At 36.6% G+C, this 22094-nt stretch overlaps 1 protein-coding gene across 7 annotated transcripts in view; it reads right to left on the bottom strand.

Annotated features, from left to right (window-relative positions):
- The window catches only part of PTPN4 (protein tyrosine phosphatase non-receptor type 4), a 112049-nt gene that overhangs the window by 30114 nt on the left and 59841 nt on the right, over positions 1 to 22094 (bottom strand). For all 7 annotated transcript variants that reach the window (XR_007204900.1, XM_048309986.1, XM_048309987.1 and 4 more), the window contains 4 exons: positions 17973 to 18036; positions 11581 to 11753; positions 7847 to 7915; positions 1081 to 1215 (listed from right to left, as the gene is read on the bottom strand). Coding sequence is in view for 6 of the 7 variants with exons in the window: in XM_048309986.1 (XP_048165943.1) it covers positions 1081 to 1215; positions 7847 to 7915; positions 11581 to 11753; positions 17973 to 18036 (441 nt within the window). In the remaining variant the exon portion in view is untranslated. The remainder of the gene's footprint in view (positions 1 to 1080; positions 1216 to 7846; positions 7916 to 11580; positions 11754 to 17972; positions 18037 to 22094) is intronic.

Here is a 22094-nt window from a genome sequence, read left to right as displayed (position 1 = left end):
AAACAATTATGTTGTCTGATCAAGATATATTTCGTTATTTTATTTTTTTAAGTGTTCAAAAATTATTTTAATAAACACTAAGGGTTATTTAAAAATTTATTTACTTTTAATTAAAGAAGTCTGAAATCATTATGATCCAATGAACAAGCTGACAAGCCCAGTCAACAAGAAGAAAAATGGATTCCCAAGAAGACAAATCCTGGCTCTGTTCATGGCAGAACTTAACCTTAAGTTAAGTAACATTAAGATGAACAATTTATTCCCTGCATCTTCCCCATGATGAATCATAAGCTTTGCACTGAGAGTCTTATCATTTCTGGAATCCAGTATTTTCCCATTTGAAAACTAGCATGACAATATTAAAATTCTTTTAAACATGCATGATTAAGTTTGTTATGCTTTAAGCATCATTATTGCACAATTTTTCAGTAATTTTTAAATGCTACATATATTTACAACATTAATCTTGTGAATATTATGCTGCAGAATCTTAAAATCTTCTCTTTTATGCAATACAAAATTGAGTAATACTGATTCTTAAGCCAGTTTCAGCACACTGAGAAAACTGGTCACCTTCCAAGAGAAATCAGGAATGTTTTTTCACTAACTTAAAACAGAAGGCTCTATCTATGTGAAAAGAGTGAATGCAGAAAGGAAAGGCAGAAAAATTGAGAGGAATAAACCTGCAAGGATTTCCAATTAAGTAATTTTCCCCAGTGTTTTAAAAAGTGGTATTAACCAAAATAAATTATCTTTAAAATATCACATAGATTTTACCATCAGGGTCTTTTTTTTAAACCAAATTAATAACTTAGTTTTAACTGTGCTTGAGAAAACTCAAGCTCTCAAATTTAGGGTAGTGAGATACATCTTAAACTTTTTATAGGTCAAGTGAGAAGCACCTAAAACTCGCCCCTAAATACTTATTTTTATCTGAAGCTACGTGTTACAGAGAATCATTTGGCACAGAATTTTTGAAGCTATTTGTATACATAACACATTAATCCTTTTATGACACAAGCAGGTCACTCACATTAGAGGTAGGGAGTCATTTCTAGGGAGAGATTTGATGCTACTCACTGATTTGGGGTTCCAGGTGGAGACCGTGATGGGAGGCTCTGTGTTTCCAACCTATCGTCAGACAGCGAGTTCCTACTCACTACTTCCCAATCCATCCCACTCATTAATTTCCGTGCCAAGGGTTTACTGGGGGATCTAGAAGAAGAAGAAAGTAAAATGGCTAACCAAAAATTATATGGTGTAAGAACAAAATTACATAAAACTCACCACAATGAAACTGATGTTCTATCATAGGAAACCAAATGATATGTAAGAAAGGAAATGTAATAATGCAAAGCTACATTTACATGGGCAGTTCTGTATTTTCTCCATCTACTGTACTTCATTTGCTGTACTTTGAATAGAAAGCCATTGAAATAGCAATAAACTACTGTTGGCTGCGAGGGAGACAGACAAGCAGAATCTGAACTCGCTAAACTTCTAATGCCTCAAAGACAATCTGACTCAAACAGAATAATCATTGAGAGATCTGAACTTAAAAATGTAGATCAAAACGAACCAAATAAACAAACAAAAAAACCTCCTCTAAGTAACACAGTTGTTTAGCCACCTCAGAAAAAATAAAGCAGTGAAAACATCAGGCCAAAAAAACTCCCAAAGACTTTGAAGAACTGAAAGTGGGGTAAGCATCAACATGACAATAGAATTACCAAATTTTGCTTACACATCAGGGGCTCCCATCAAGATGACATGCCTTCTCCCAGAACATGCCCTGTCACTTGTCAAGCAGATGCAACAATACTATTTAACTATTTGAACTCCTTTGTGGGTAACAGAACTTCATTTGGTTCTGTGCCAGAAATGTCCTTCAGGTTAAAGGTCATTATCACCAGGGCTTTTATACAAAAGGAATTCTATTTTCTACTCATTGTCCTTTCTTGACATTAACAAAACTTTTTCTTCCCATTCTCCAGTCATTCCAGGATGCCTACAATCTCCTGCTGTTTCTTTCACCTATTTCTTAAGCACAAATGAAACCATACTTGTAATTTCTCATTAAATACATTTCCCTTTTATATTGGAAATCATCAAATGAATCACCCGAGGTTGCTTTTTTCTTAGCATTGCATTGGATGGTTCAGTCATCCTGCAACTGAACATACCCGGACTTTCACTGTTTGTTGTTTTCAACTGAAAATTCTTCAGCTAACAACAAAAAATAATTTTAAACAATTCATACATGTCCTGTATATTTTGTGTTACTCGGTTTTTACTTTACTTCTACTGCTTTGATGGTCCTACATAGTTCAGATTTCTTCTCTATCATTACCCAAACCGTCTCTTGGTTCCAGTGATACTTCAATCTTTTGTGACATGATAATTTCATTTCCATTTGCCTTCCTATTCTATCTGTAAATTCTCTGGCTTTGCATAATGAGGTGACAACATATTATTGTATCAGCAGCACAGCTCCATACACCCATATCACAAAATAATTTCTGGCTTTACTGTCCTTGTGACACATGATAACTTCTTTATCTTTGTCATTATTACTGGTTTACTGAAAGAGCAACTCCAGAAAGAAGGAACTTAAAAAAATTAAAGAACTACCTGCACACAAACTACATCCTCTGAAAATGAGAAACCTGATTACAAATGTATTTTTGCTTCTCAGAGAACTTAAAACTCAATGCAAGTAAACACCTCGAGCAGATAATATTGTCCTCAATATTATCAAAAAAGTCTACAATAACTATCAACCAAGCATTACATTGAATAAGCTTCACATATAGAAATAAGTAAGATGTCAACACTGTTCGATACTAAAGGAGTGGTGGTCTGCGTGTGGAGGGTTTATTTTTATTTTTACCCCACCAAGCAGTTCTGAACATATACTGCATTCTGCTTTGCTGCTCTAAATTTCTGACAAATTTCAAGCAGTTAAGTGAAATGGGCTATTCTAAATAATACTGTTTCAGGTGTTATTCCACCTGAGGGAAAAAATCTAATAGTATATTGATATTTGAAAACAGGGAAAATATCAATTAATTCCTCAGGAGAAGCACGTCCAGTTTCTTAGAACGCTTCACTGTATTTAAGTATTAATTTGATTTGAAAAATAATTAGCTTGGTATCGTACCAATTAAATCAAAATTCTGATTTCTGTTATTTGCTTCAAACGTGAGCAACTCAAACTACTTATATATCTTTCTTCACAAACATGTAAATGTGAGCAGTTCTGAACAGGTAAAATAACATGAAACTGAAATAGCAGAACTGAAATGCATGTCTAATTCTAGCCTTTAATTATTCTTTTATTAATCAGAGCTATGATTAGCTGGACCCTGCTGACAGCTGTTTGCAGCCAGCAGATGAGCACCAAGAGCCAGTTCTTCCAAGAGGTGGATTCTACTACCAACCAAAGAACAGTCTGAGGGAAAAAACATAATATAACCAATGCTGAATTAGGTAAATACAGGACAGCAGATATAGTACTTGCTGACAGACATGTAAAGGCAACTACTGAACCTCATTTACCTTCAGTGAAAAAGCAACAAATGGAATGTAGGAAAGTTGGAGGGGGCGGGGGGGCTTTTCTTTATTTGACATTCAACAACAGTAAAAGTGCACCATCCTTGCCTCTGTGAAACTAGATAAATTAAAAAGAGAGACACAGGAGTATATAGGGTGGAGAAAAAAAAAAACAACAACAACAAGTTTTTCCAAAAACTACATTTTTGACTGCTTCAAAAACCCCACTGCTTTATATCTTAAGCCACGGTCTGTAACTATGTTTATGCAAACTTCCTCAATCTACACAACAAACAAACACAACTCTAAAATGAGCAAGGCATCACCTTCTTCCTTATCAAAATATCCAATGTCAAGAAAACACTCACCTTTTACTGTGGATAGGGTCTGATCTTTCAGAAGTAATACCTTACACCACCATGATAAAGAGCTGCAGTGTTTATCACCAAAGCTTCGTTTCAATTATTTTATTAACAGCTCTAACCTCAGAGTCCCACCCACTCATGTTTGTTGCCCCAATTTCCTGTCTTTGCAGTAATTTCAAAGAAAAAATTACCACACTGCAGCATTGAACTTCTTAGTGCTGTGGCTTTTTCATTTTAGTTCTCTTGTCAACACTTCTAAATCTAACAATAATTTTTTTTAATTAACATTCAAGATTTGTTGTGACATATACCTACGAATCTGTCCTGTACGTCTGATTTCTAACAATATTAAAATAACTTTCTTATGTCAGAGTGCACCTGAGGAGATGAGAGAGAGAAAAACCAAGCTGTAAAAAACTTTCAAATTTGAAATTCTAAATTCCACCTCTGTCTGCTCAGCTGGGATGCTTCTATTGCACCCAGCACAGGGTACTGACAGTTAACAGCACAAGCCATTTTCGGATTTAATTTTGGTGTACCTGCAGGGACATTCTTAAGAAAGTTGGAAGCAGTTCCATCTATTTGAGTAGCAAGAGAAACTGAAAACTTTATCTGCCCCTGAGTCTTATGAGCTGCAATGTTACAGCAAATACAAAAAAAACCAACCCAAACACCCAAAACTGAGTAGCAGTGATGAAATGGATGAAATAACATAACGCAACTAAAAAACCCCATGACATAATATTAGCTCAGCTACAGTACAGAAAAGCCTTCAAAGACAGAATTTTTTTGGCATCCCACAGCTGAAGGGCTAAAATCTTGCAGAAGCTGGGAAAGAACAAAGGTGTTGTTTGGGAATACAGGTGGGAATTTAAAAAATTATTTCTGTCCCAAAAAGAAACATAACCTGGAGCCATAGCCCTGCTTTGTATTTTGACAAGAAGTACAGGGAACGCATTTCTCAGCAAAACTGACAAATATTGCTGCAGACCAAGAAACTGAAACTATACACAAATCTGCATGGTACATCACACAAATGACATAAGCAATTTAAAACACCTGAGAAATTATTTAATTAACCTGAATAAGTGCATAATTGAAGCAAGATTGAATTTTTGGAAACAGACTGCAGTTTAATGAAGGGAGTTCGCAGACACAAATGAATGACATCCACTCACTCAAAACTCCCTTCTCTCAGCCCCCATGCACACCAGAACTGAACGGCACTAGGAATATTTTGCAAGGACTTTATGAGAAAGTAGTGCCCTTTAAGAATTCTCTCAATTAATGACTTTTACCTTTTTTACTCTTATTATCTACTTTTATTAAGTTTCTGGGAATTCTTACAGGGTTTTGTGGATTGAGAATATCCTGCAATAAATGAGGCCAAGAGAACAGCTGGAATGAAAATGACAGAAAAAACCACCCCAAAACACCTAAACAACGGCAGCAACAGCCTTCAGAATGCTGAACTTAGTGTTGCACAAAGATTAAGAAAACAGCACCTACATAATGTATGCAATTTATTACAGTATATATCCTTCACAGTAATAATTTCATTTTTAAAAATGAAATGTAAATATTTCTATGATTTGGAAAAAAAAAAAATCTTTCAGTTAATTTTAAAGTAAAATCCTGAGAACAAACAGCTAAGCCTGCTTCCTGTAGGTTAAAACTGCTTGTTTTATTCAAATGGCTGTTGAAAAATTTTATTTCCCTGTCTCGTACTCTGCACCTACGTTCCACTCAGCATGCAAAGGCCACATCGGCTCGTCATTGCTTGTGGCAATCACCATTTCCCAACTTAGAACAAACAGATCACTCAAGTAACATCTCTATGTAACTCTCTGTGTTCATGTTCTTACCATGAAATCATTAAAAGGTTTGCTGAGATAGTATTATTTCAAATAAGGCAGTCTCTAATTAGATACTGTTAAGAAATCCAAGTGTCAGTCTGGATAACCCTACCAAAAAACCACCAGAAACATTTTTTAAACTGATCTTGAATAAATCTTCTTATGTAATAAAAATAAAAGCAACAGCAATTATTTAAATCTATGTGCCCACCTAATTCTCAAGAAAGACCTTGAAAAGCAACCAAAACAAGCCCACTGCCTGAAAGCTTAAAAAGCTGTTCAACACCACCATGACTTTGTCTGATAAAGGCACACCATGAAAGAGAAAGGCAGGTTCCAGGAATAAAACCCCCATCACACCCGGAAAATCTTAGAAAACAAAATTTATCCTCTGTATGAATACAAAAGGGCTGACATCTACTCAGTATGTCAGCTTGAAATGCAAATATTTAGAAGACAATTAATGTTCTTAGATTAAGTTTCTTGCAAAACACTGTTCTAGAAATGCCTTCTATTTCAAGCTTTTTTCACTCTTGAAAATATAAAAAGGTCTTTAAAATTTAAAATACATTAATTGCACACTGTCATGAGGAAGACATGAAGAAGAAGCAGCTGATTTATCAGAAGTCTTTTGAGATGTATTTGTTACAATACACCATTATTTCATTTCACTGACATAAACACATACGCCTCAGACATCAGTCATCAACATTTCTAAGAAACTCAAAATGTGTGGATAAATGCTCTATTCCTTAATCAAAAAAGCAACAGTGGAAAATAAAATTCCGGACAGAAGAGCCAAGCACTTTATTAACTAAAAAAAGCCAAGATTTATGAAAATAAGAGCAGTTCTAGCCATGGCTTTTGATTTTATCCAACTGTATACATTATAAACTAGAAGTGACCCCCAGCAGCACTTCCTGGGTTTTGCTGCAAAGGGAAGAGTGCCATCTACTGCATAAGAGTTTCTGAAATGATAAAAACACTCCTCAAAGCAAAGTATCAGCTCTCCTCCACCCAGCTGACTTGTGGGCAATTGCCAAGTTCAGAGTGCAACAAGAAAAATAGTTTTTAACTGATTCATAGCTGTCATTTAGCAAAGTAAAGCTCACCGTCACAGTGTTGAGCCTCTGAGTACTAAAAAAAGTTGCTCCAAGTACAAATCTAAATTCACTCAGATCCCCAAAGTAAATTAAATAGAGTAAAAAATAATTTTACATAGAAAAAAATGGGTTTATAAAATCTACTTGTTGAACCAGCATGTTACAGCATTTCTGCCTCTCAAACCTAGTATGGATCCATCTATGGTGGGCCTAGCTAAAAAGCCAAATTATAATGCACAGGGGAAAAGAAGGGGTGGAAACAGGGCAGGAAATCAAGGCAGAATTCACCAATGCTCTTAAAAACCACTGTCTGCAGGCTCTTGGGAAGGTTGCTGGACTTATTACTAGAAGTCTGCATGCATAAATTTGCAGTCCAGAGTTCCTTAAGGGGCAAAAAGACATCTTGGATCTCAGTAAAAGTAGAAGCACAAAAAAGGGACAGAGCTGCCCCCTCCCCACAAAGATTCTATTAATGATCAGAGCAGACTGCCAAGTGGATGTAGAAGCTGTCTTACTTTTGAAAACAGCATCATAATTTCTCAAGAAAGAACTAAATCTATGTCTTGACTGTTTTATTGTAATCACTAAACTCTTCAGGAGCCTGGAATAAAATTAAGTAATGTATTCTTGATTAGCCAGCTACTCTGTGACCAAATACCTTCAGAAGCAGCTCACTTTTCATAGCAAAACACCTCATTGAGACTACAGTGATAAAGCTGTTCTCACAAGTAAGACTCACTGTACGTATTCTAAAGGAAATACACACATACAGTTGCAGGTTATTATCACATAAAAATACCCATTAACTCAGTATTTTAATGGAGTATTCTAACAGCAGGAGACCATTCTTTGCTATAAAAATAGCACAAAGAGGGCTAATACATGTGACAACAAACTACACAGACTGAAGGCTATTCTGAATTTTGTAAATATATAAAGGGGGAAATATTAAAGAATGTAAGTTACTTACCTTGCAAATACCCTGTCTTTATTTGCTCTCTCTTTACCATACTGCACTGATTGGACCTCTGTTCTCCCACTGGAAAGCAAAAAAAAAAATCAAACTGCTAAATCCAACATGATTAAATAACAATTTCTTGTTTAAAATGGAACCATCTCAACAAAATGCCTAAATTGCATTTTCAGTCATGCTCAAGCAGTTGCCCAAGCTTCAGTACAGTGGAACCTTAGAAAGCATTTGGTAAAAATGTAGGTCTTCTTTCCAATTAATTTTAGACATAACAAAAGCTCTCTCTTCCATTTGCTTTTTTATCCAAAGCAACAAGAAATATCTGCTTGGATCTTTGGGTAACACTTAACACTTAATCATACTTCCTGCTATAGCCACTGTCAAAAACTTACAGTATCTCTTCCGTACCCTTCCTAAACTATTCTCTGAATTGCTAATAACTTAGTTGCTACTTAGTTTAGCAAAATACCACAAAAAAATACATGATAAGCACATCAGGATTGTATTCTTCTATGCAACTTGTCAAAACTAAGTTTAGATCTTGGAACTTGCTGACTTTTCATATAAGACCAGATGTCTTGTGTCAAATCAAAGATTCTTTACACTACTTCATAATTTCTCTTCTAGAAAAAAAATACGATTTTTGAGTGTCTATCAGCACTTAAGAATTGGTGACAAGATACCAGCAAGACTTGCTCTTGCAGCCACTTCCCCATTAGTAACTTCAGACCAAGCACAGAGCCTCCTATAGGGATATTTACATAAGGAAACCAAAGAATTATCTATCTCCACATTCATATTACAGAACTACTGGATGTGTGAAGACCTGAGCCAGCTGGAATCTCATGAAATTCAGTGAAGGAAAATGCAAAGACTTGCAACTGAGGGGGAATAACCCCATGCACAGGCTGAGTGTCAACTGGTTGGAGAGCAGGTTTTCACAGCACAGGTGAGAGCACATCTGGCATGCTGGGTGGAGTTCCAGAGCCCTCCAAGTCAAGCAAAGAGCCACAAAGACAACTAAGGGTCTGCAGCATCTGATGGATGGGGAAAGGTTGAGAGAGCTGGGACTGTTCAGCCTCAGGAAGAGAATGCTCAGGACGATCAAACACCACAAAGGAAAAGTAAAAAATACAGCCAGACACTTCTTAAGGGAGCCCAGAGACAGGACAAGAGGCAATCGGCACAAACAGAAATATGAGAGATCTTACTCTTGCAGGCAGCAAGGACAGGGCTACAAAACAACAACATCCTCACCACCCACCCAAACAAAAAAAAGTTTTTACTGTAAGATAGTTTAACACTGAACCAGGTTGCTCAGAGATGGTGCAGTTTTGCTCCTTGGAGACATTCAAAACGTGGCTGGATACTCTCCTAAGCAACCTGCTACAGTGGACCCTGTTAGAACAGGGCATTGGACTCGACAGTGTCCAGAGCTGCCTTCCAACCTCTGACATGCTGCGATTCCAGGAAATTTCTCTTTCCAAACCTGCTGCCTGCTAAATTGCTGGGGTTACACATTTTTAACTCCAAGAAGTAAGTTGGCTGTATTTGCCTCTACTGCTTTCCAATAACTCTATCATTGTATTTGTCCTTCTATAACTGCTACTAATAACTGATTTAGGGTTTTCAGAGAATCAGTGTTCCTGCTCTTTCCTTCTCTCTGTGCAATTTATTTTGCATTTTTGGGCACTGAACTTTATCTGCTATTTTATTGCCTACTCACCCCTCATTGTGAAATACCACCAAAACCCTGTATCACTCCAGTGGTAACTTCCCTCCGTTGTGAAAAAGCAATCTGCTTGTTTCCCATCTGATTATAAAAGAGATGCTAATACACAATAAAACTCTCCATGTTTTTTCGTGAGTATTTGGTGAGGAATATTATTAAAACCACTTTGAAAAATACAATGTACAGAAGTCACCTTTTCCTACTAACAGTCTTCTAGATCCCTCTTGGAAGCTTAAAAAAAAAACCAAAACAAAACAAATTTGCTTTAAAATTTGCTGTATAGAAGTATTTTAAACCAATGGAAATAGCTTATGTAACAATTTAATAGTTCAACAATTTCATGTCCCCAATTTCTTTCAGAAGTGGAGATAATTCTGTCTAGACCTGTCAGTTCTGTATTTTATTGGCTTGTTTTGATCATAGAAATGTTGGCTAGAAGTCTCTAGTCCAATCTCCTGCTAACCCTAGGTCACCTCTGGCCATGGCTTAGTCTAGCTGAGTTTTGAAAGCCTCCACTAACAAAGATCCCACAGCCAGTCCAGGTAACTTGTTTCAGCACACATTGTTCTGAGAAACCCACACACTTTCCCTCATGTCCACCCCGAATCTTTAAGATGAAGTCTCACCTGCCTGTTACCAGCACCTTTGGGTCCATCAGTACTGACATTGCCCTTGAAGCAGCTTTAGGCTTGCTACTGAATTCCCCCTTAGCTTCCTCTTCACCAGATTAAACAAGCCCAGTGCTCTTAACCTCTCTTTGCATGCTATATTATTGCCTCTTGACAATCTCTCAAACTACTTGCAGAAATTCCAGCCTTTTGGCTGTTTCAGCAACTTTAATGACCTTCCTCATTTTTAGGCAGTTTCCCTTCTCATCTTCATGTTAAGTTGAATGTCATCATCAAAGAGCTATTCTGTAATAGTAACCACAGTGATTCAGATTCAAAATCTTTACAGAAATGAAAAAGCTCCCTGAAATTCTCTACAGCAACATTGAGTCAAGTCTCAAACGCTGTTCAGGATCATAGAATGCTGTTTCTCAAATGGGTACTGGGAATGCTGGTCAAAAAACAGATGCTATAAACAGTTAGCCACTGAATTACTTTCCTCTTTATACATTTATGCAATTCACAAATGTGACAGAAATAGCCTGTTATTGTGTTTTCTAGCTTTTCATCATGTCCCTTTGTACGTCACAGACACTACTGCCATTCTAGATGGATGATTAGTAGTAGCTCTGTTATTCTCTATTTCAGGCACAATTTAAACCATTGGCATTCTGCATTACTTGCAAAGGCAGTTAATTCAGTCACTGAACAGAGATATATTTTTTAAAATAAAAACTATAAAATAACAAAACCCAACACCACCCACTCCAGCATTATGGGGATTATAGTTATTACACAGTCATTCTGTGCACCTCCAAGCTTCTTGCCTATTATTTTAAGTTCATCCTTAAAGGTTATGGATTTAATTTCCTCCTTATTTTCTAAAGCTCTGGTTTTGATACAGAAGATGTATGTCCTTTGTCTTCACCTAATTCCTATTTGTATACATGTAGATAAGTGGGTTTTACTTGTATGAGCTTCTTTTCAGTAATTCATATTTGGTATTAACTTAGGTCGGTCTTGTTGCTGTTGCTGCACACAGCATCTGAGACTCAACGGTTTTCAAAAACACCAGGTCAAAGGCTTTGAAGTTTTGAGACAACATTTTTAAGATAAACATAACCCAGCAGGAAAACAGGCCAAGAAATGCACCTTGGGAGACAATCTCAGAGTACCAGTGCAATAACGGCCACTAATAATATAATAATTATATTTTCAAGCCATCTTAAAAAATTACCAACATTTGAAACTTCGGCCAACAGGGAAGGGGAACAGTTGCAGGATTCAAAGACTTGAATTATGTTTTAATATAGAGTCTAGATAATTCCCTATGTTTATTGATGAGCTGCCTATTCACTCATATTCTTTCCCACACATTTCAAATCAGCACTTACCAGTACCGGAACTTGGAACCCAAAGTGAAATAATGTGCAAAAAAGTTCTTCTGAGGGGGCAGTGGTCTGTCCAAACGGAAGAACGTGTGATGCTCAACACAAGCTTTCCACAAATTCTTACATGCTCGGTAATTCACCATATTGAATCCCAGTAACGTTTCTCTAGATTCATGCTAAAAAATGAGAAAAATTATATTTCAGGTAAGAATTATTTCAAGTTACTTTTGAAACTAAGATAAATATTGTTGACTTTGGGGCATTTTTTTAAAATCATGCTTTTTGAAGTGGTACTCTAATTTTCTATTAACTTTATGTACAACATACCCTTTTTAAATACCTTTACAATTTCTTTGAAGAATTTTTTTTTGTTCCCCTGGGTCGTGGGTTTTTTTTTAAAGAGCCTGCTCAAAGGTTAACAGTCTGTTTAGTCATCTAGAAACAAGTCTAAAAGGTATGACCCAAACTACATGAAAATGATTCCATGATCTTAGAGCTCAAAGACAATGTGCCTCTCTGTTCAAAACTACAGTCAAGATGAGCAATTGTCATGCACATGTGGCAGCTGGAGATTGGAAACAGGTATTGATTTCAAGAGCAACTGATGTGCCTGCTTCTAAATGATTCATTAAATTCCTGGGAAATGCAAGAAGCAAAATAGCAAAGCAAGCTAAGCTACTCTGCCTGTTGAGAGAGCTTGATAAAAACCCTCTGTATGTCCAGAAATATCATCAGCATTCTTCTTTCTCTTCCCAGTACTAAATTCTCCCCAACATTTTGCACACCTTAACTGATTTCACTTAGTAGTAAATTCCTTTTCCAAGTTAAGCTTTTGTTGGTGTGCTCATCTTTAGATCTGCTGAGAAACCAAGGCAGAGACCTGAAATTCTTCACCCAGTGTTGTATTCGGGAACAAGAATGACACTGTATTTTCAGCTACATGACAAATTTAAGGCAAAATAAAATGGATTTAAAACAAACAGCAAACTCTTAAGTATTTATTGATGATATTTAAGAAATAATATCCAAGAAACTAAACGCTGATATTTTAATTCAATTACAAAGATTACTTATATCTCTGTTCTTAATTTCCAAGTTTTGCCAATTGCTCTCTGTATTTTCTAGACACGTGAACAGAAGCATTTAAAAATTACAAGTCAGAAACAAGATAACAGAAATTAAGTCCATTACCTATGCAGTCATAAAAAGCCTTATCAACAATGTAAAAGGCAAACAATATAAACAAGGTAGATTACTATTCTGCAAGAGAGCAACTATGTAAAATTATGGACTGCCCTCATCTGGATCCAGCAAAGGATGAAACAGCTAAGATTTTAGATTCTAACAAAAAGTTCTCATGATGTAGCGAATTTTCATGTTCTGTCAGCCTTTTGAACAGTTGGAAAAGAAAAACTGATAAGTCATATGAGCTGATGATCATGCATTTTAATGTCATTCAAAGTATTATAATTATGGGTTGGGAAAAAAAAAATATAACCTGCTGTTTCCCCTAGTTTGTACTCCAGAAAATGAGCTGATCAGAATCTCATGCCACCATCTGATCAGTAGATCAGACATGAAGCATGAAGGAAGAGCTGGTATGGCAGGATGAGAAGGAGCTGCAAAAGATCAACTTAATTGTAATTCGAGACAGCACTTTCACAGGAACTTGGTGTGCTAGAGCTTTAAAGGTACCTTAACAATAGTTCTATTCATAGCTTTTAAAGCTTTCATTGCAGTGCGGGGAGAACTGATTCTCAAACCCTTCCCCTTCATCTCCATTACAGCTAGGAAACATTGTTTAAGATAAAGAATAATATATGATATTGGCTCCTAAGTGCACTCATCCTTCCCCTATTCACCCTTGCAGGTTCTGAAATATTCCAGTGTAACTTGGGCACCTGAAATTCATCTTTGCTGATGATTCTGGGGTGCAAGATCTGGTTCTACTGCTGAATTTAGAACAAGGTTGTCCCTGTCTTCCCTGAAAACAGCAGGCTTGAATCAATGTGGGCTCAGCGTAAGACCCCAAGCTGACATTTGTAATGTCCACGGTACTTCAGCCAAAAGCACATAAAGTAACAGGACAATTACACTGCAGCCCTGCAGCCCACGGAATGCTTTTACAGCACAAGGCTCCAGCAAGATGCACAATGCTCTATGGTATGACAACGACATACAGGCATTTCAGGGGGTTATGTCTGTTGAGATCAGTGTTAGAAGACTACCTCATGGAGCCACAGCACGATTCTGTTCCAAAATTTTTATATTACTAATTGTGTCTGTGGTTTCTATTAAAGAGAAGAAAACAGTCTGCTTGCTATGGAGAGGAAGAGGGAAGCAGCTGGGATGCAATACTGGTAATGAAGCTCTGGGCCCCAGCACAAAACTACAGTAAGACAAATAGAGGTAGGGTATAGTCAAATCCAAGTCTTCTTTGTGGTTCCTATTATTAAAAAAAGGCAAAACAAACAAAAAAAGCAGACTGGATACTGGTGCTCCTCTCACACAGAACAGCTCAGTACTTGAACAAGCACCTTGAGTGGGGCCATTCATTCAAACCTACCTTTGCCTGCCTTGAAACAGTGACTCCACAGCAGATCTCTTGCTGTTCAGGAAAGAAACTGGGTTGAAAAACTTACTCTCTAATGAAACCCTTTTACTTTGGCTAAGCAAGGAAAAATCCCAGAAAAAAGCACTAATTCCCTACCCCATCTCAGAAAGACAAGACTTGTGCTTTATAAGGGCAGATGCTCCCCATACTCAACATATTCCAGAAACAGTGGGCAAAAGTCCTGTGAAAGCTTAAATGCAGCACAGATACTTCTGCCAGTAGTATTTGCTATTCACAAAAAAAGTGCAACACAGAAACTTTGATAGGATTAGGCAGCAATCAAGTAGGCATCTAATGAATGCCAGTGCTACTTAAGATCAAATATGTGCTTGGGCAGATAAGCCCATGCATCACCTTGTGATTTCAGACCAAGTTTTTCTAAAAGTCAGTCAAAAAAAGTCAAAGTTCAAAGCACAAACTTCAGATACATAAACTATAACTTAAAAAAATAAAATCAATTATTTTGGCCACTCACTGAAACTAGGTTTCAGTTATGGCCAGAAACCTATCATCTTGTTTAGCTCCAGACTCAAGTCATTTTTCAATAGACATATGGCCTCCAAAAGAGCAAAAGAAAATGCTGAACAGCTTCTTTGGCTGTCAAAGAATCAAGACCACAAAAACATGCTGGATGGCATTAAGAGCTTGATGCTGGCTATTGATATTACTACAACTAAATCGTGCAACTAAATAGAACCAGAGAAGTTTAAGGAAACATCTAGAAAAATGAAACTACTGAATTATTCTAGAACAGCTTCAAACATGTAAGGGAAGCAGCATACAGAACAGGCAGAACAAAGGAAGATACAGTGGAAAAACCTGCTATTGAAGTAATGGCTCAGGGGGCTTCTAATGTTGGAGGAATAAGTCCTACATATAACATACTTTCCCCCCACAAAACCATAAAACAACAGTGGGAAAAAAAATCTACTCCAGTGGATATATGCTCCACCTATATGATTGTCAGAATACTCCACCATACTCAAGACTGTATTATACCACCACTGGAAAACGACTATGACACTAAACTGCTTCATCTCACTTCATTTAAGTGATTTATTTAAACACAGATTTAATCTAATAAAAGTAGGCAAATAGTTCTTTACTTATGTTGATGCCTTTAAGCTATGCCAAGTCAGGGAATAAATTTAATAGGTGATTACAAGATAAGGCACTTGCACTTTTGAGGACAGTTGCAATTAAAAGCTCTCAACACTCATTAGCAGCATCTGAAAAATATTTTTTTATGATTATAGAAAAGTGTATATAGCCCAGCTGGGAAAAAATAAAACCAGTGAAACATTCCTTTCCCAAGTCCACTAACTTAATATTCTACAGCATCTCAGCTTTGCATTCAAATAATTGTGGTTTCTCAGATGTACAATTTGTTACATATTTACACACAAGTTTGAAACACATCATCAGCATACCATGAATGTATTTCCCCTGCCGTATCGTAAATAGGTGATTTAAAATACGCACTCAAAGCACTAGACCAGAGATATTTTACATACCAAATGTGCAATCACTGAGTCACTTCACCTAGTTTCTGCTGCCTAAAGAGAGTCATTTAGGCTCCCTTTATTGTTAATGGGAGTGAAAGCAAAAGGAAGAATATACCACCAGAGAGCAACTTAACCCATCCTAAAATGTACTTCCAGTTCAGATGTTTCAGCCTTCGCACCTTTGTGTGTGATTACTACAGAGGAAGTCTAACAATGAGCCTTGGGGAGCCAAGTAACCATGAACAGAAAATACATTCTTTTAACCTAACTGAAGCTGAATATAGGTGAGATGAATCTTATCCTATGAATCTAGTCAGGGAAAGTAAATCTGGAAACAAGAATTTTAACATTAGCTGTGATTAAAAAATTAGTTTAAGTATGACTTCTTTGGAAGCCAAATTTGAACTTTGATCTTAAGATATTCACTACTTGGAATGAATGAAAATTAAGTTCTTGCCACCAGTTTTCATCTGATATACAGAGTTTAAAGAAAAACACTATAAGGCTTTTTAATTTGTTGGCTTGGATAAGATGTCTCAGAAGAGAAATTACATTAATTATAAAAACTACATTCTCAAGCAAGTAACAATATGCAGAGTATTAAAAGGTAACAGGGAAACAAGATGAGAAAGCTATCTTTGTATTACCTTCTCTTATAAGCAGATTTTTTTTCTGCAGAAAATAGAGGAAACAGTCAAGTACACAGTATGCAATCCTACTTTATATCTAAGTATCTTAATGTTCAAGGTCCTGAAATCTGCTACCACAGCATTTTCATCAAGTTCTGATTTAGAAAACAACTGCAGTTCATAATTTCTGAATTCCAAATAAAACTCCAAATTCTCATCTCACATGCAAATAACATTTCCTGCAACTGTAATGGAAGTTACACACACTGGTATCAAGACAAAATTTGATCTCCGGGCTGTCAGAGATCAGCTTGCCTTTGAGAACAAGCCTGTAGCTCCAGTGGGGTTTTACAAAAATGCTGTGTCCCCACAATACAACATTCCCCCCATCTTTTTTGTATCACCATTTTTCTGCTCATGTTGCATAATGTCTGCTCACATTGACAGACACTCCTGTTCACTTCATGATTTTACTTAAGATACACCTGTGGTGTACCTGTACGACCCCTGTTTTCAGCATTAGTACTAGTCACCAGACATTGGCCTGATCTGACAGAACAGGTGTTTCTTCTTTGTATTTTTCTTGTTTAACCATATTGTCTCTAAACCTGGAACAGCCCTACAGTACTCAAGATGCATTTCTGCACAGAATCATCTTTTATATCCAGTCTGTAACTCTGTATTTCAGGTCTTCAAATCACAGAGTAATCGAACATTAAGGGTTGGAAGAGACCTTAAAGATCATGTAATCCCAACCCACCTGCCATGGGCAGGGACATCTCCCACCAAAACAGGTTGCTCAAGGCCTTGTCCAACCTGGCCTTGAGCACTGCCAGGGCTGCGGCACCCACAACCTGTTCCACTGTCTCACCACCTTCACAGTAAATCCTTTCAGTTGTAAGAATTGCACAAAACCTCTTAACTAATCTGACGAGTTAATCACATAGTCATATTTTTAATAAATTTCTCCATCTTCCCCCAGTGCTATGTCTGTGATGGAAGCTCATCTCTTGGGGGCACAGAACAATCCATTTCTTGCTGAATTAAATGCACAGTGGTCCTGTGGTGCTTCATGGGATAGCAAACACATCAAGCAGTGAAACATTCAGCTCCAACCTTTTCCATAAGAAATTCAGAAGTAGGCATAAAAATTTACCACATGTAATTTAGAAGTACAAAGAAATTCTTATCTCTTCTATTTAAATATAAGTAATAAAGTCATCATGTATTACCAAATCTGAATAATAGAAATCAACATGTTTATCAAACATTAACTTACAAGCATATATATAACTGAAGCAGCATTAAGCGCTACCTTTAGTTTTAATTTGGTTTCTTATGACATTTAAATTTAATATTGATTTACTTGCAACCTTTTCCACATTTATCTTCCATAAACAAGTTACATTTCCTGCATACAAATGCAAAACTAAAAGGATCTAAAATATAAGGCAAATCAAATTTAAAAAAAAATCTTACAAAGCATTGTAATCGTCTACTTGAAACATGAAACAGCCAGAATGTTGGTGAAACTGGACTTTTAATTGCAGACAAAACCAAGAATCAACATAGTATCAGTCAGTATAATGCAGACATATGGTAGAAATGATTTCATTGCTTTCAGATCAAATTTAAGATAGTACTCACCAATTCTTTCCTAAGTTGAATAAAAAACTGCTTGCACTTAAAAGAAATTTTTACAATCTTCAACCTAAATGAAAAATAAAACCACAATATTTAAACATTTCATATACTGAATCATGGTTAAAGGCTTAAATACACCTACTAAAAATATACTTTCTAGAGAGATGAGATTTCATTTCCATAGACAAAAAGTAAGGTATCAAAGATTAAATAAAATAGTTTGTATAATTTGAAATTTACGGTCTGTGTATTTACATTATCCATCAAATTCAGTTGTTTACATCCTAAACCCAAGGCAGTTGCTAATTTTGGTATCTTTTCCCCATTCCAAAGCCCAAAGAGCCTTTCTATCCCCAGGTCATTCCAGGCAGATGTTCTCTTTTCTGAGGCTGCTTTCATTATCCCTCAGAATATGAAAAAATCCTTTGAGCTTCACCTGATCCCTGAAAGACATTATTTCTCTATGTTCTTACACATCTTTAAATATAACCAGAACTTGTTTTAGTAAAATAGCTAAGATAAGATATAAGCACAGAGATAGGACTCATGACCTTGTTTTTTATAAAGTTAACGAAAATAATCACACTATTAAGAGGAAAATAATATTTACAGTATCACATGACAGGGAAAAATCTGCCTACAGATCTGTTCACCTTTCAAGTTACCTATAAATATATGAAATACTGACAGTAATTCCAGACTGTTTTGGGTGGTCACTCTAATACTAGTTATGCAACATGGCAAAAGACAGGCTGTATTTCCATCACAATCTAATTATATACTTTTTCAAAGAAATGTAGTATTAGGATAGTCGACATATTTTATTAAATATACAGGAGTATCACTTTGGTCAAGAAAAAAGTGAGGTTCAAACTGTACAAAGAAAAACATGGTAACTTTCGTTACTTGAAAAATGAACAACTGATACAATACTGCAAAAGGACTGGAATTACTACTTGCATATTTATCACTTGCTGAATAAAAAACCCTTTAGACCAGGAAGGATGAGAAGCAAAACATTACAGACACCTAAGTTGGATATCTATATCTAGAAATAATCTTCTTAACTTAATCAAATAAAGACATTTTTCTTCAGGGGATTATTCAGAGCAGGAACCTAAGTGGAATGTCCTAATTTGTTGGGAGAGTCTCTATCTGCAGTAACATAAGGGCATTCTCTGAACATTAGTGTTTAAATTATGCTTGTTTACATCTTTTCCCATTTCTTTTTCCTTTCCTAGCCTTGCCATTAGTTTAACAGTTAACAATAACAAAAAAAAAAAAAAAGGGAGCAGCAGTAACTGTCCTATTTGTTAGTCTGGGTTTTTTTTTAAATTCTTAACAAGTTCTTGCTATCAGAGTTAGTTTCTCAAGGATTTGGAACTTTAAGGGGAGTTACATCTTATGTACTGAAATCAAATTATTCCCCTGGCAATGCATCAATCTTCTTAGAACCTCCTGCGACAAAAAATTGCTTAAGGGTAATGTAGGCTGGATCTTATATTTGCTGGATAGGACACACACTAGTGATTATTAACAGTCTGACTGTGGGAAAAACAGAAAAAAAATTATTAGACTATTTAGGCTGCAGTTAATCAACAAGTATGTTATTACTAGTTTTCTAAAATTTTGGTGTACAGTGCAATTAAAAGAACATTTTAATATATACCTTTCCTAAAAAAAGAGTTCCATACACTCTGCAACATATCTGATTTGCTTAGCAATTATTCCGTTTATAAAAACATTTACTATCTTTTATTCTTTGGGTTTCCTCTTCTGCTAAAGAAATTACTGCCTTTGGTGGTTTACAAACTCAAAGAGAGTAAGAATAATACATACGGAGTTTTAATCTCATCTCATAATTTAGGCTCACAGAGTGAGGTCAGCTGACTTTTAAGACTGAAACCATTTGGAACAGACTCAAAGCTGTAACATTAGCCAATTAGGTCTAACTCAAATCAAAAGAGCTGCCATTCAAGTATAAAGAAATGACTCAGCAAAGCTTATTCTCAGCTATTTAAAAAAAAATACAGCAAATAAGAGAATACTCAATACTGCTAATACCCTGCTAGGCACTGAATGAGCATATCCATACTCAGCCCAAGGAAAAGGCATGTCTGCCTACGTTTCCTTTCTCTGACTGTTGGCAATGCTGCATATCCAAGGAGAAGCATAAGAACAGGCAGGCATCAGTATTACTTTCCTGGTATGATTTTCCCATCTACAGTCACCTCAGACATCCTAAATAATAAAATATATATTTTAAAACGAAGAGATATTTAAAAGTCCTAGTCTAAAATGCAGTACTCAAACACGTGGAAGGAGTCTCATGATACCAAGCCCTGGTTCTCACTAAGGGCTTTACCACCCTGACCCTTGGGAGGGTGATAAGGCAGGACTTGAGCAATCCAGCAAATTTCTTGAGCAAGACCTCTTTGGCACAGGTTCTGGACCAGTCGCCCAGGGAAGATGCTCTTGGTAGCCCAAGTCACAAACAAGAAAGGATTGTCCAGATTTAGTAGCCAAAGACAAATTTGGCTCCAGCAACTGTGAGATGGCGAAGTTACAGATTTTAAAGTGGAGGGACGCAGCAGACTAAACCATTGGTTCATGAGAGGAAACTCCAGTTTGTTCATTGTTCTGGTGGGCAAAATCCCACAGAAGCTGCCTTTTGGTCACAGGAACAGAGGACAGACAGTCAGTCTTAAAGGACAATCTTCTCAATCCAGAACAATCCCAATGTGCTAGAAAACATGCCAGCATGAGAAGAGGCCAGCCAAGACAGAACTGCTGACGGGGCTCAAACACAAAAGGAAGTGTACAAGATACGTAAGCAGGATTAGATGACCAAGGAGGAACACTGTACTACCTAATCATTCAGGGATAAAACTAGGAAATCCACAGCACAACTGCAGTTTCAACTGGCACTGGATGCAAAAGGCAATAAAGCTTTCCAGAGATACATCAACCACAAACAACAGGCAAAGGAAAGCACGTTTCCAACTGCTGAACAGGTGGTCTAGTAACAAAGGAAAGGCTGACATACTCCATGACTTCTCCTTTGGTCTTTAATCTCCTTGGATTCCCAGGTCTCTGTGCCTGGTAGCAAAGTCTAGGGAAAGGAGGAATTATCTACAGTACAGGAAGATCAAGTTAGGACACATGGGATAAAAGGCAGTGCCCTTTGTTTTCCCCTATTTCTAACTTGTCTTCCTCCTGTTTAATTTCTCCCCATGATCAAAAGGTTCAAAAAAAGCAATTCAGATATTATATCAAATTAAGAGGGAGAGGGCAAAGACATTTTACTTGATTGTTCTCTAAGCAATACAGTTAAATCTTTATTTCCTCCCACATATATATGCATGTCTAGCCTCTCACTCATCTCAAAACTCAGCTTCAGGAGTACTGAAACACGGGTATCCAGATATCCACTGTACCCATAAAGCACTGGGAAGACATTACACAGCTCCAGTTGTACAGGAGCAAGAATAAGTGGAAGCAAAAGGAAGAGGTAACAGAACTGGCACAGGAGCAGCAGCATGATTATGGATAAAAAGAAAGGGTAATAGGTCTATTACTGAGCTATATTGTGGAAACTGGTATTTCAGATTATTACTCATAGCAAAAGAAAGCCTCTAACAGGGTGAAATGGGGAAGGGTGGCTCTTTTTTTTTCTTTGTAAAGACCAATTTTGGTGGTAACTATAGTCTTCACAGGAAGAAATTAATACCCCTCATGTCAGCTGATATGGTTGAATACAAGGAAGAACTGTTTAGGTAATTACACACATACAAAAAACCACACTAAGAATTTAGATCAGCATCCCTGGCATGCAAACAATATGAAGCAGAACTCACAGAAACCTCCAACTTCCATTAGGGATGTGTAGCTTAATTATGACTTAGATCGTACATACTCAGTAATTTACCAGTGTGCTTTACAGAACGTATTTCTACTACTGCTGTTTTCCCCAAAATAACAGCAGTAAAATCAGACTGAAATAAAACCTTCCTTATTATTACACCACTCAATTTATAAAGCAGCCTTAGCCCAGAAATGGCTCCAACATTTCAAAACTCTCACCACATGAAGGATATCTTTCCTAGAATGTGTCACTATTATAAA

This window comes from Corvus hawaiiensis, chromosome 7, assembly GCF_020740725.1.
Source record: "Corvus hawaiiensis isolate bCorHaw1 chromosome 7, bCorHaw1.pri.cur, whole genome shotgun sequence".
In the NCBI taxonomy this organism is placed as follows: domain Eukaryota; kingdom Metazoa; phylum Chordata; class Aves; order Passeriformes; family Corvidae; genus Corvus; species Corvus hawaiiensis.
Note: the sequence above shows the minus strand (reverse complement) of the source record. Positions and strands in the feature narration are given on the sequence as shown.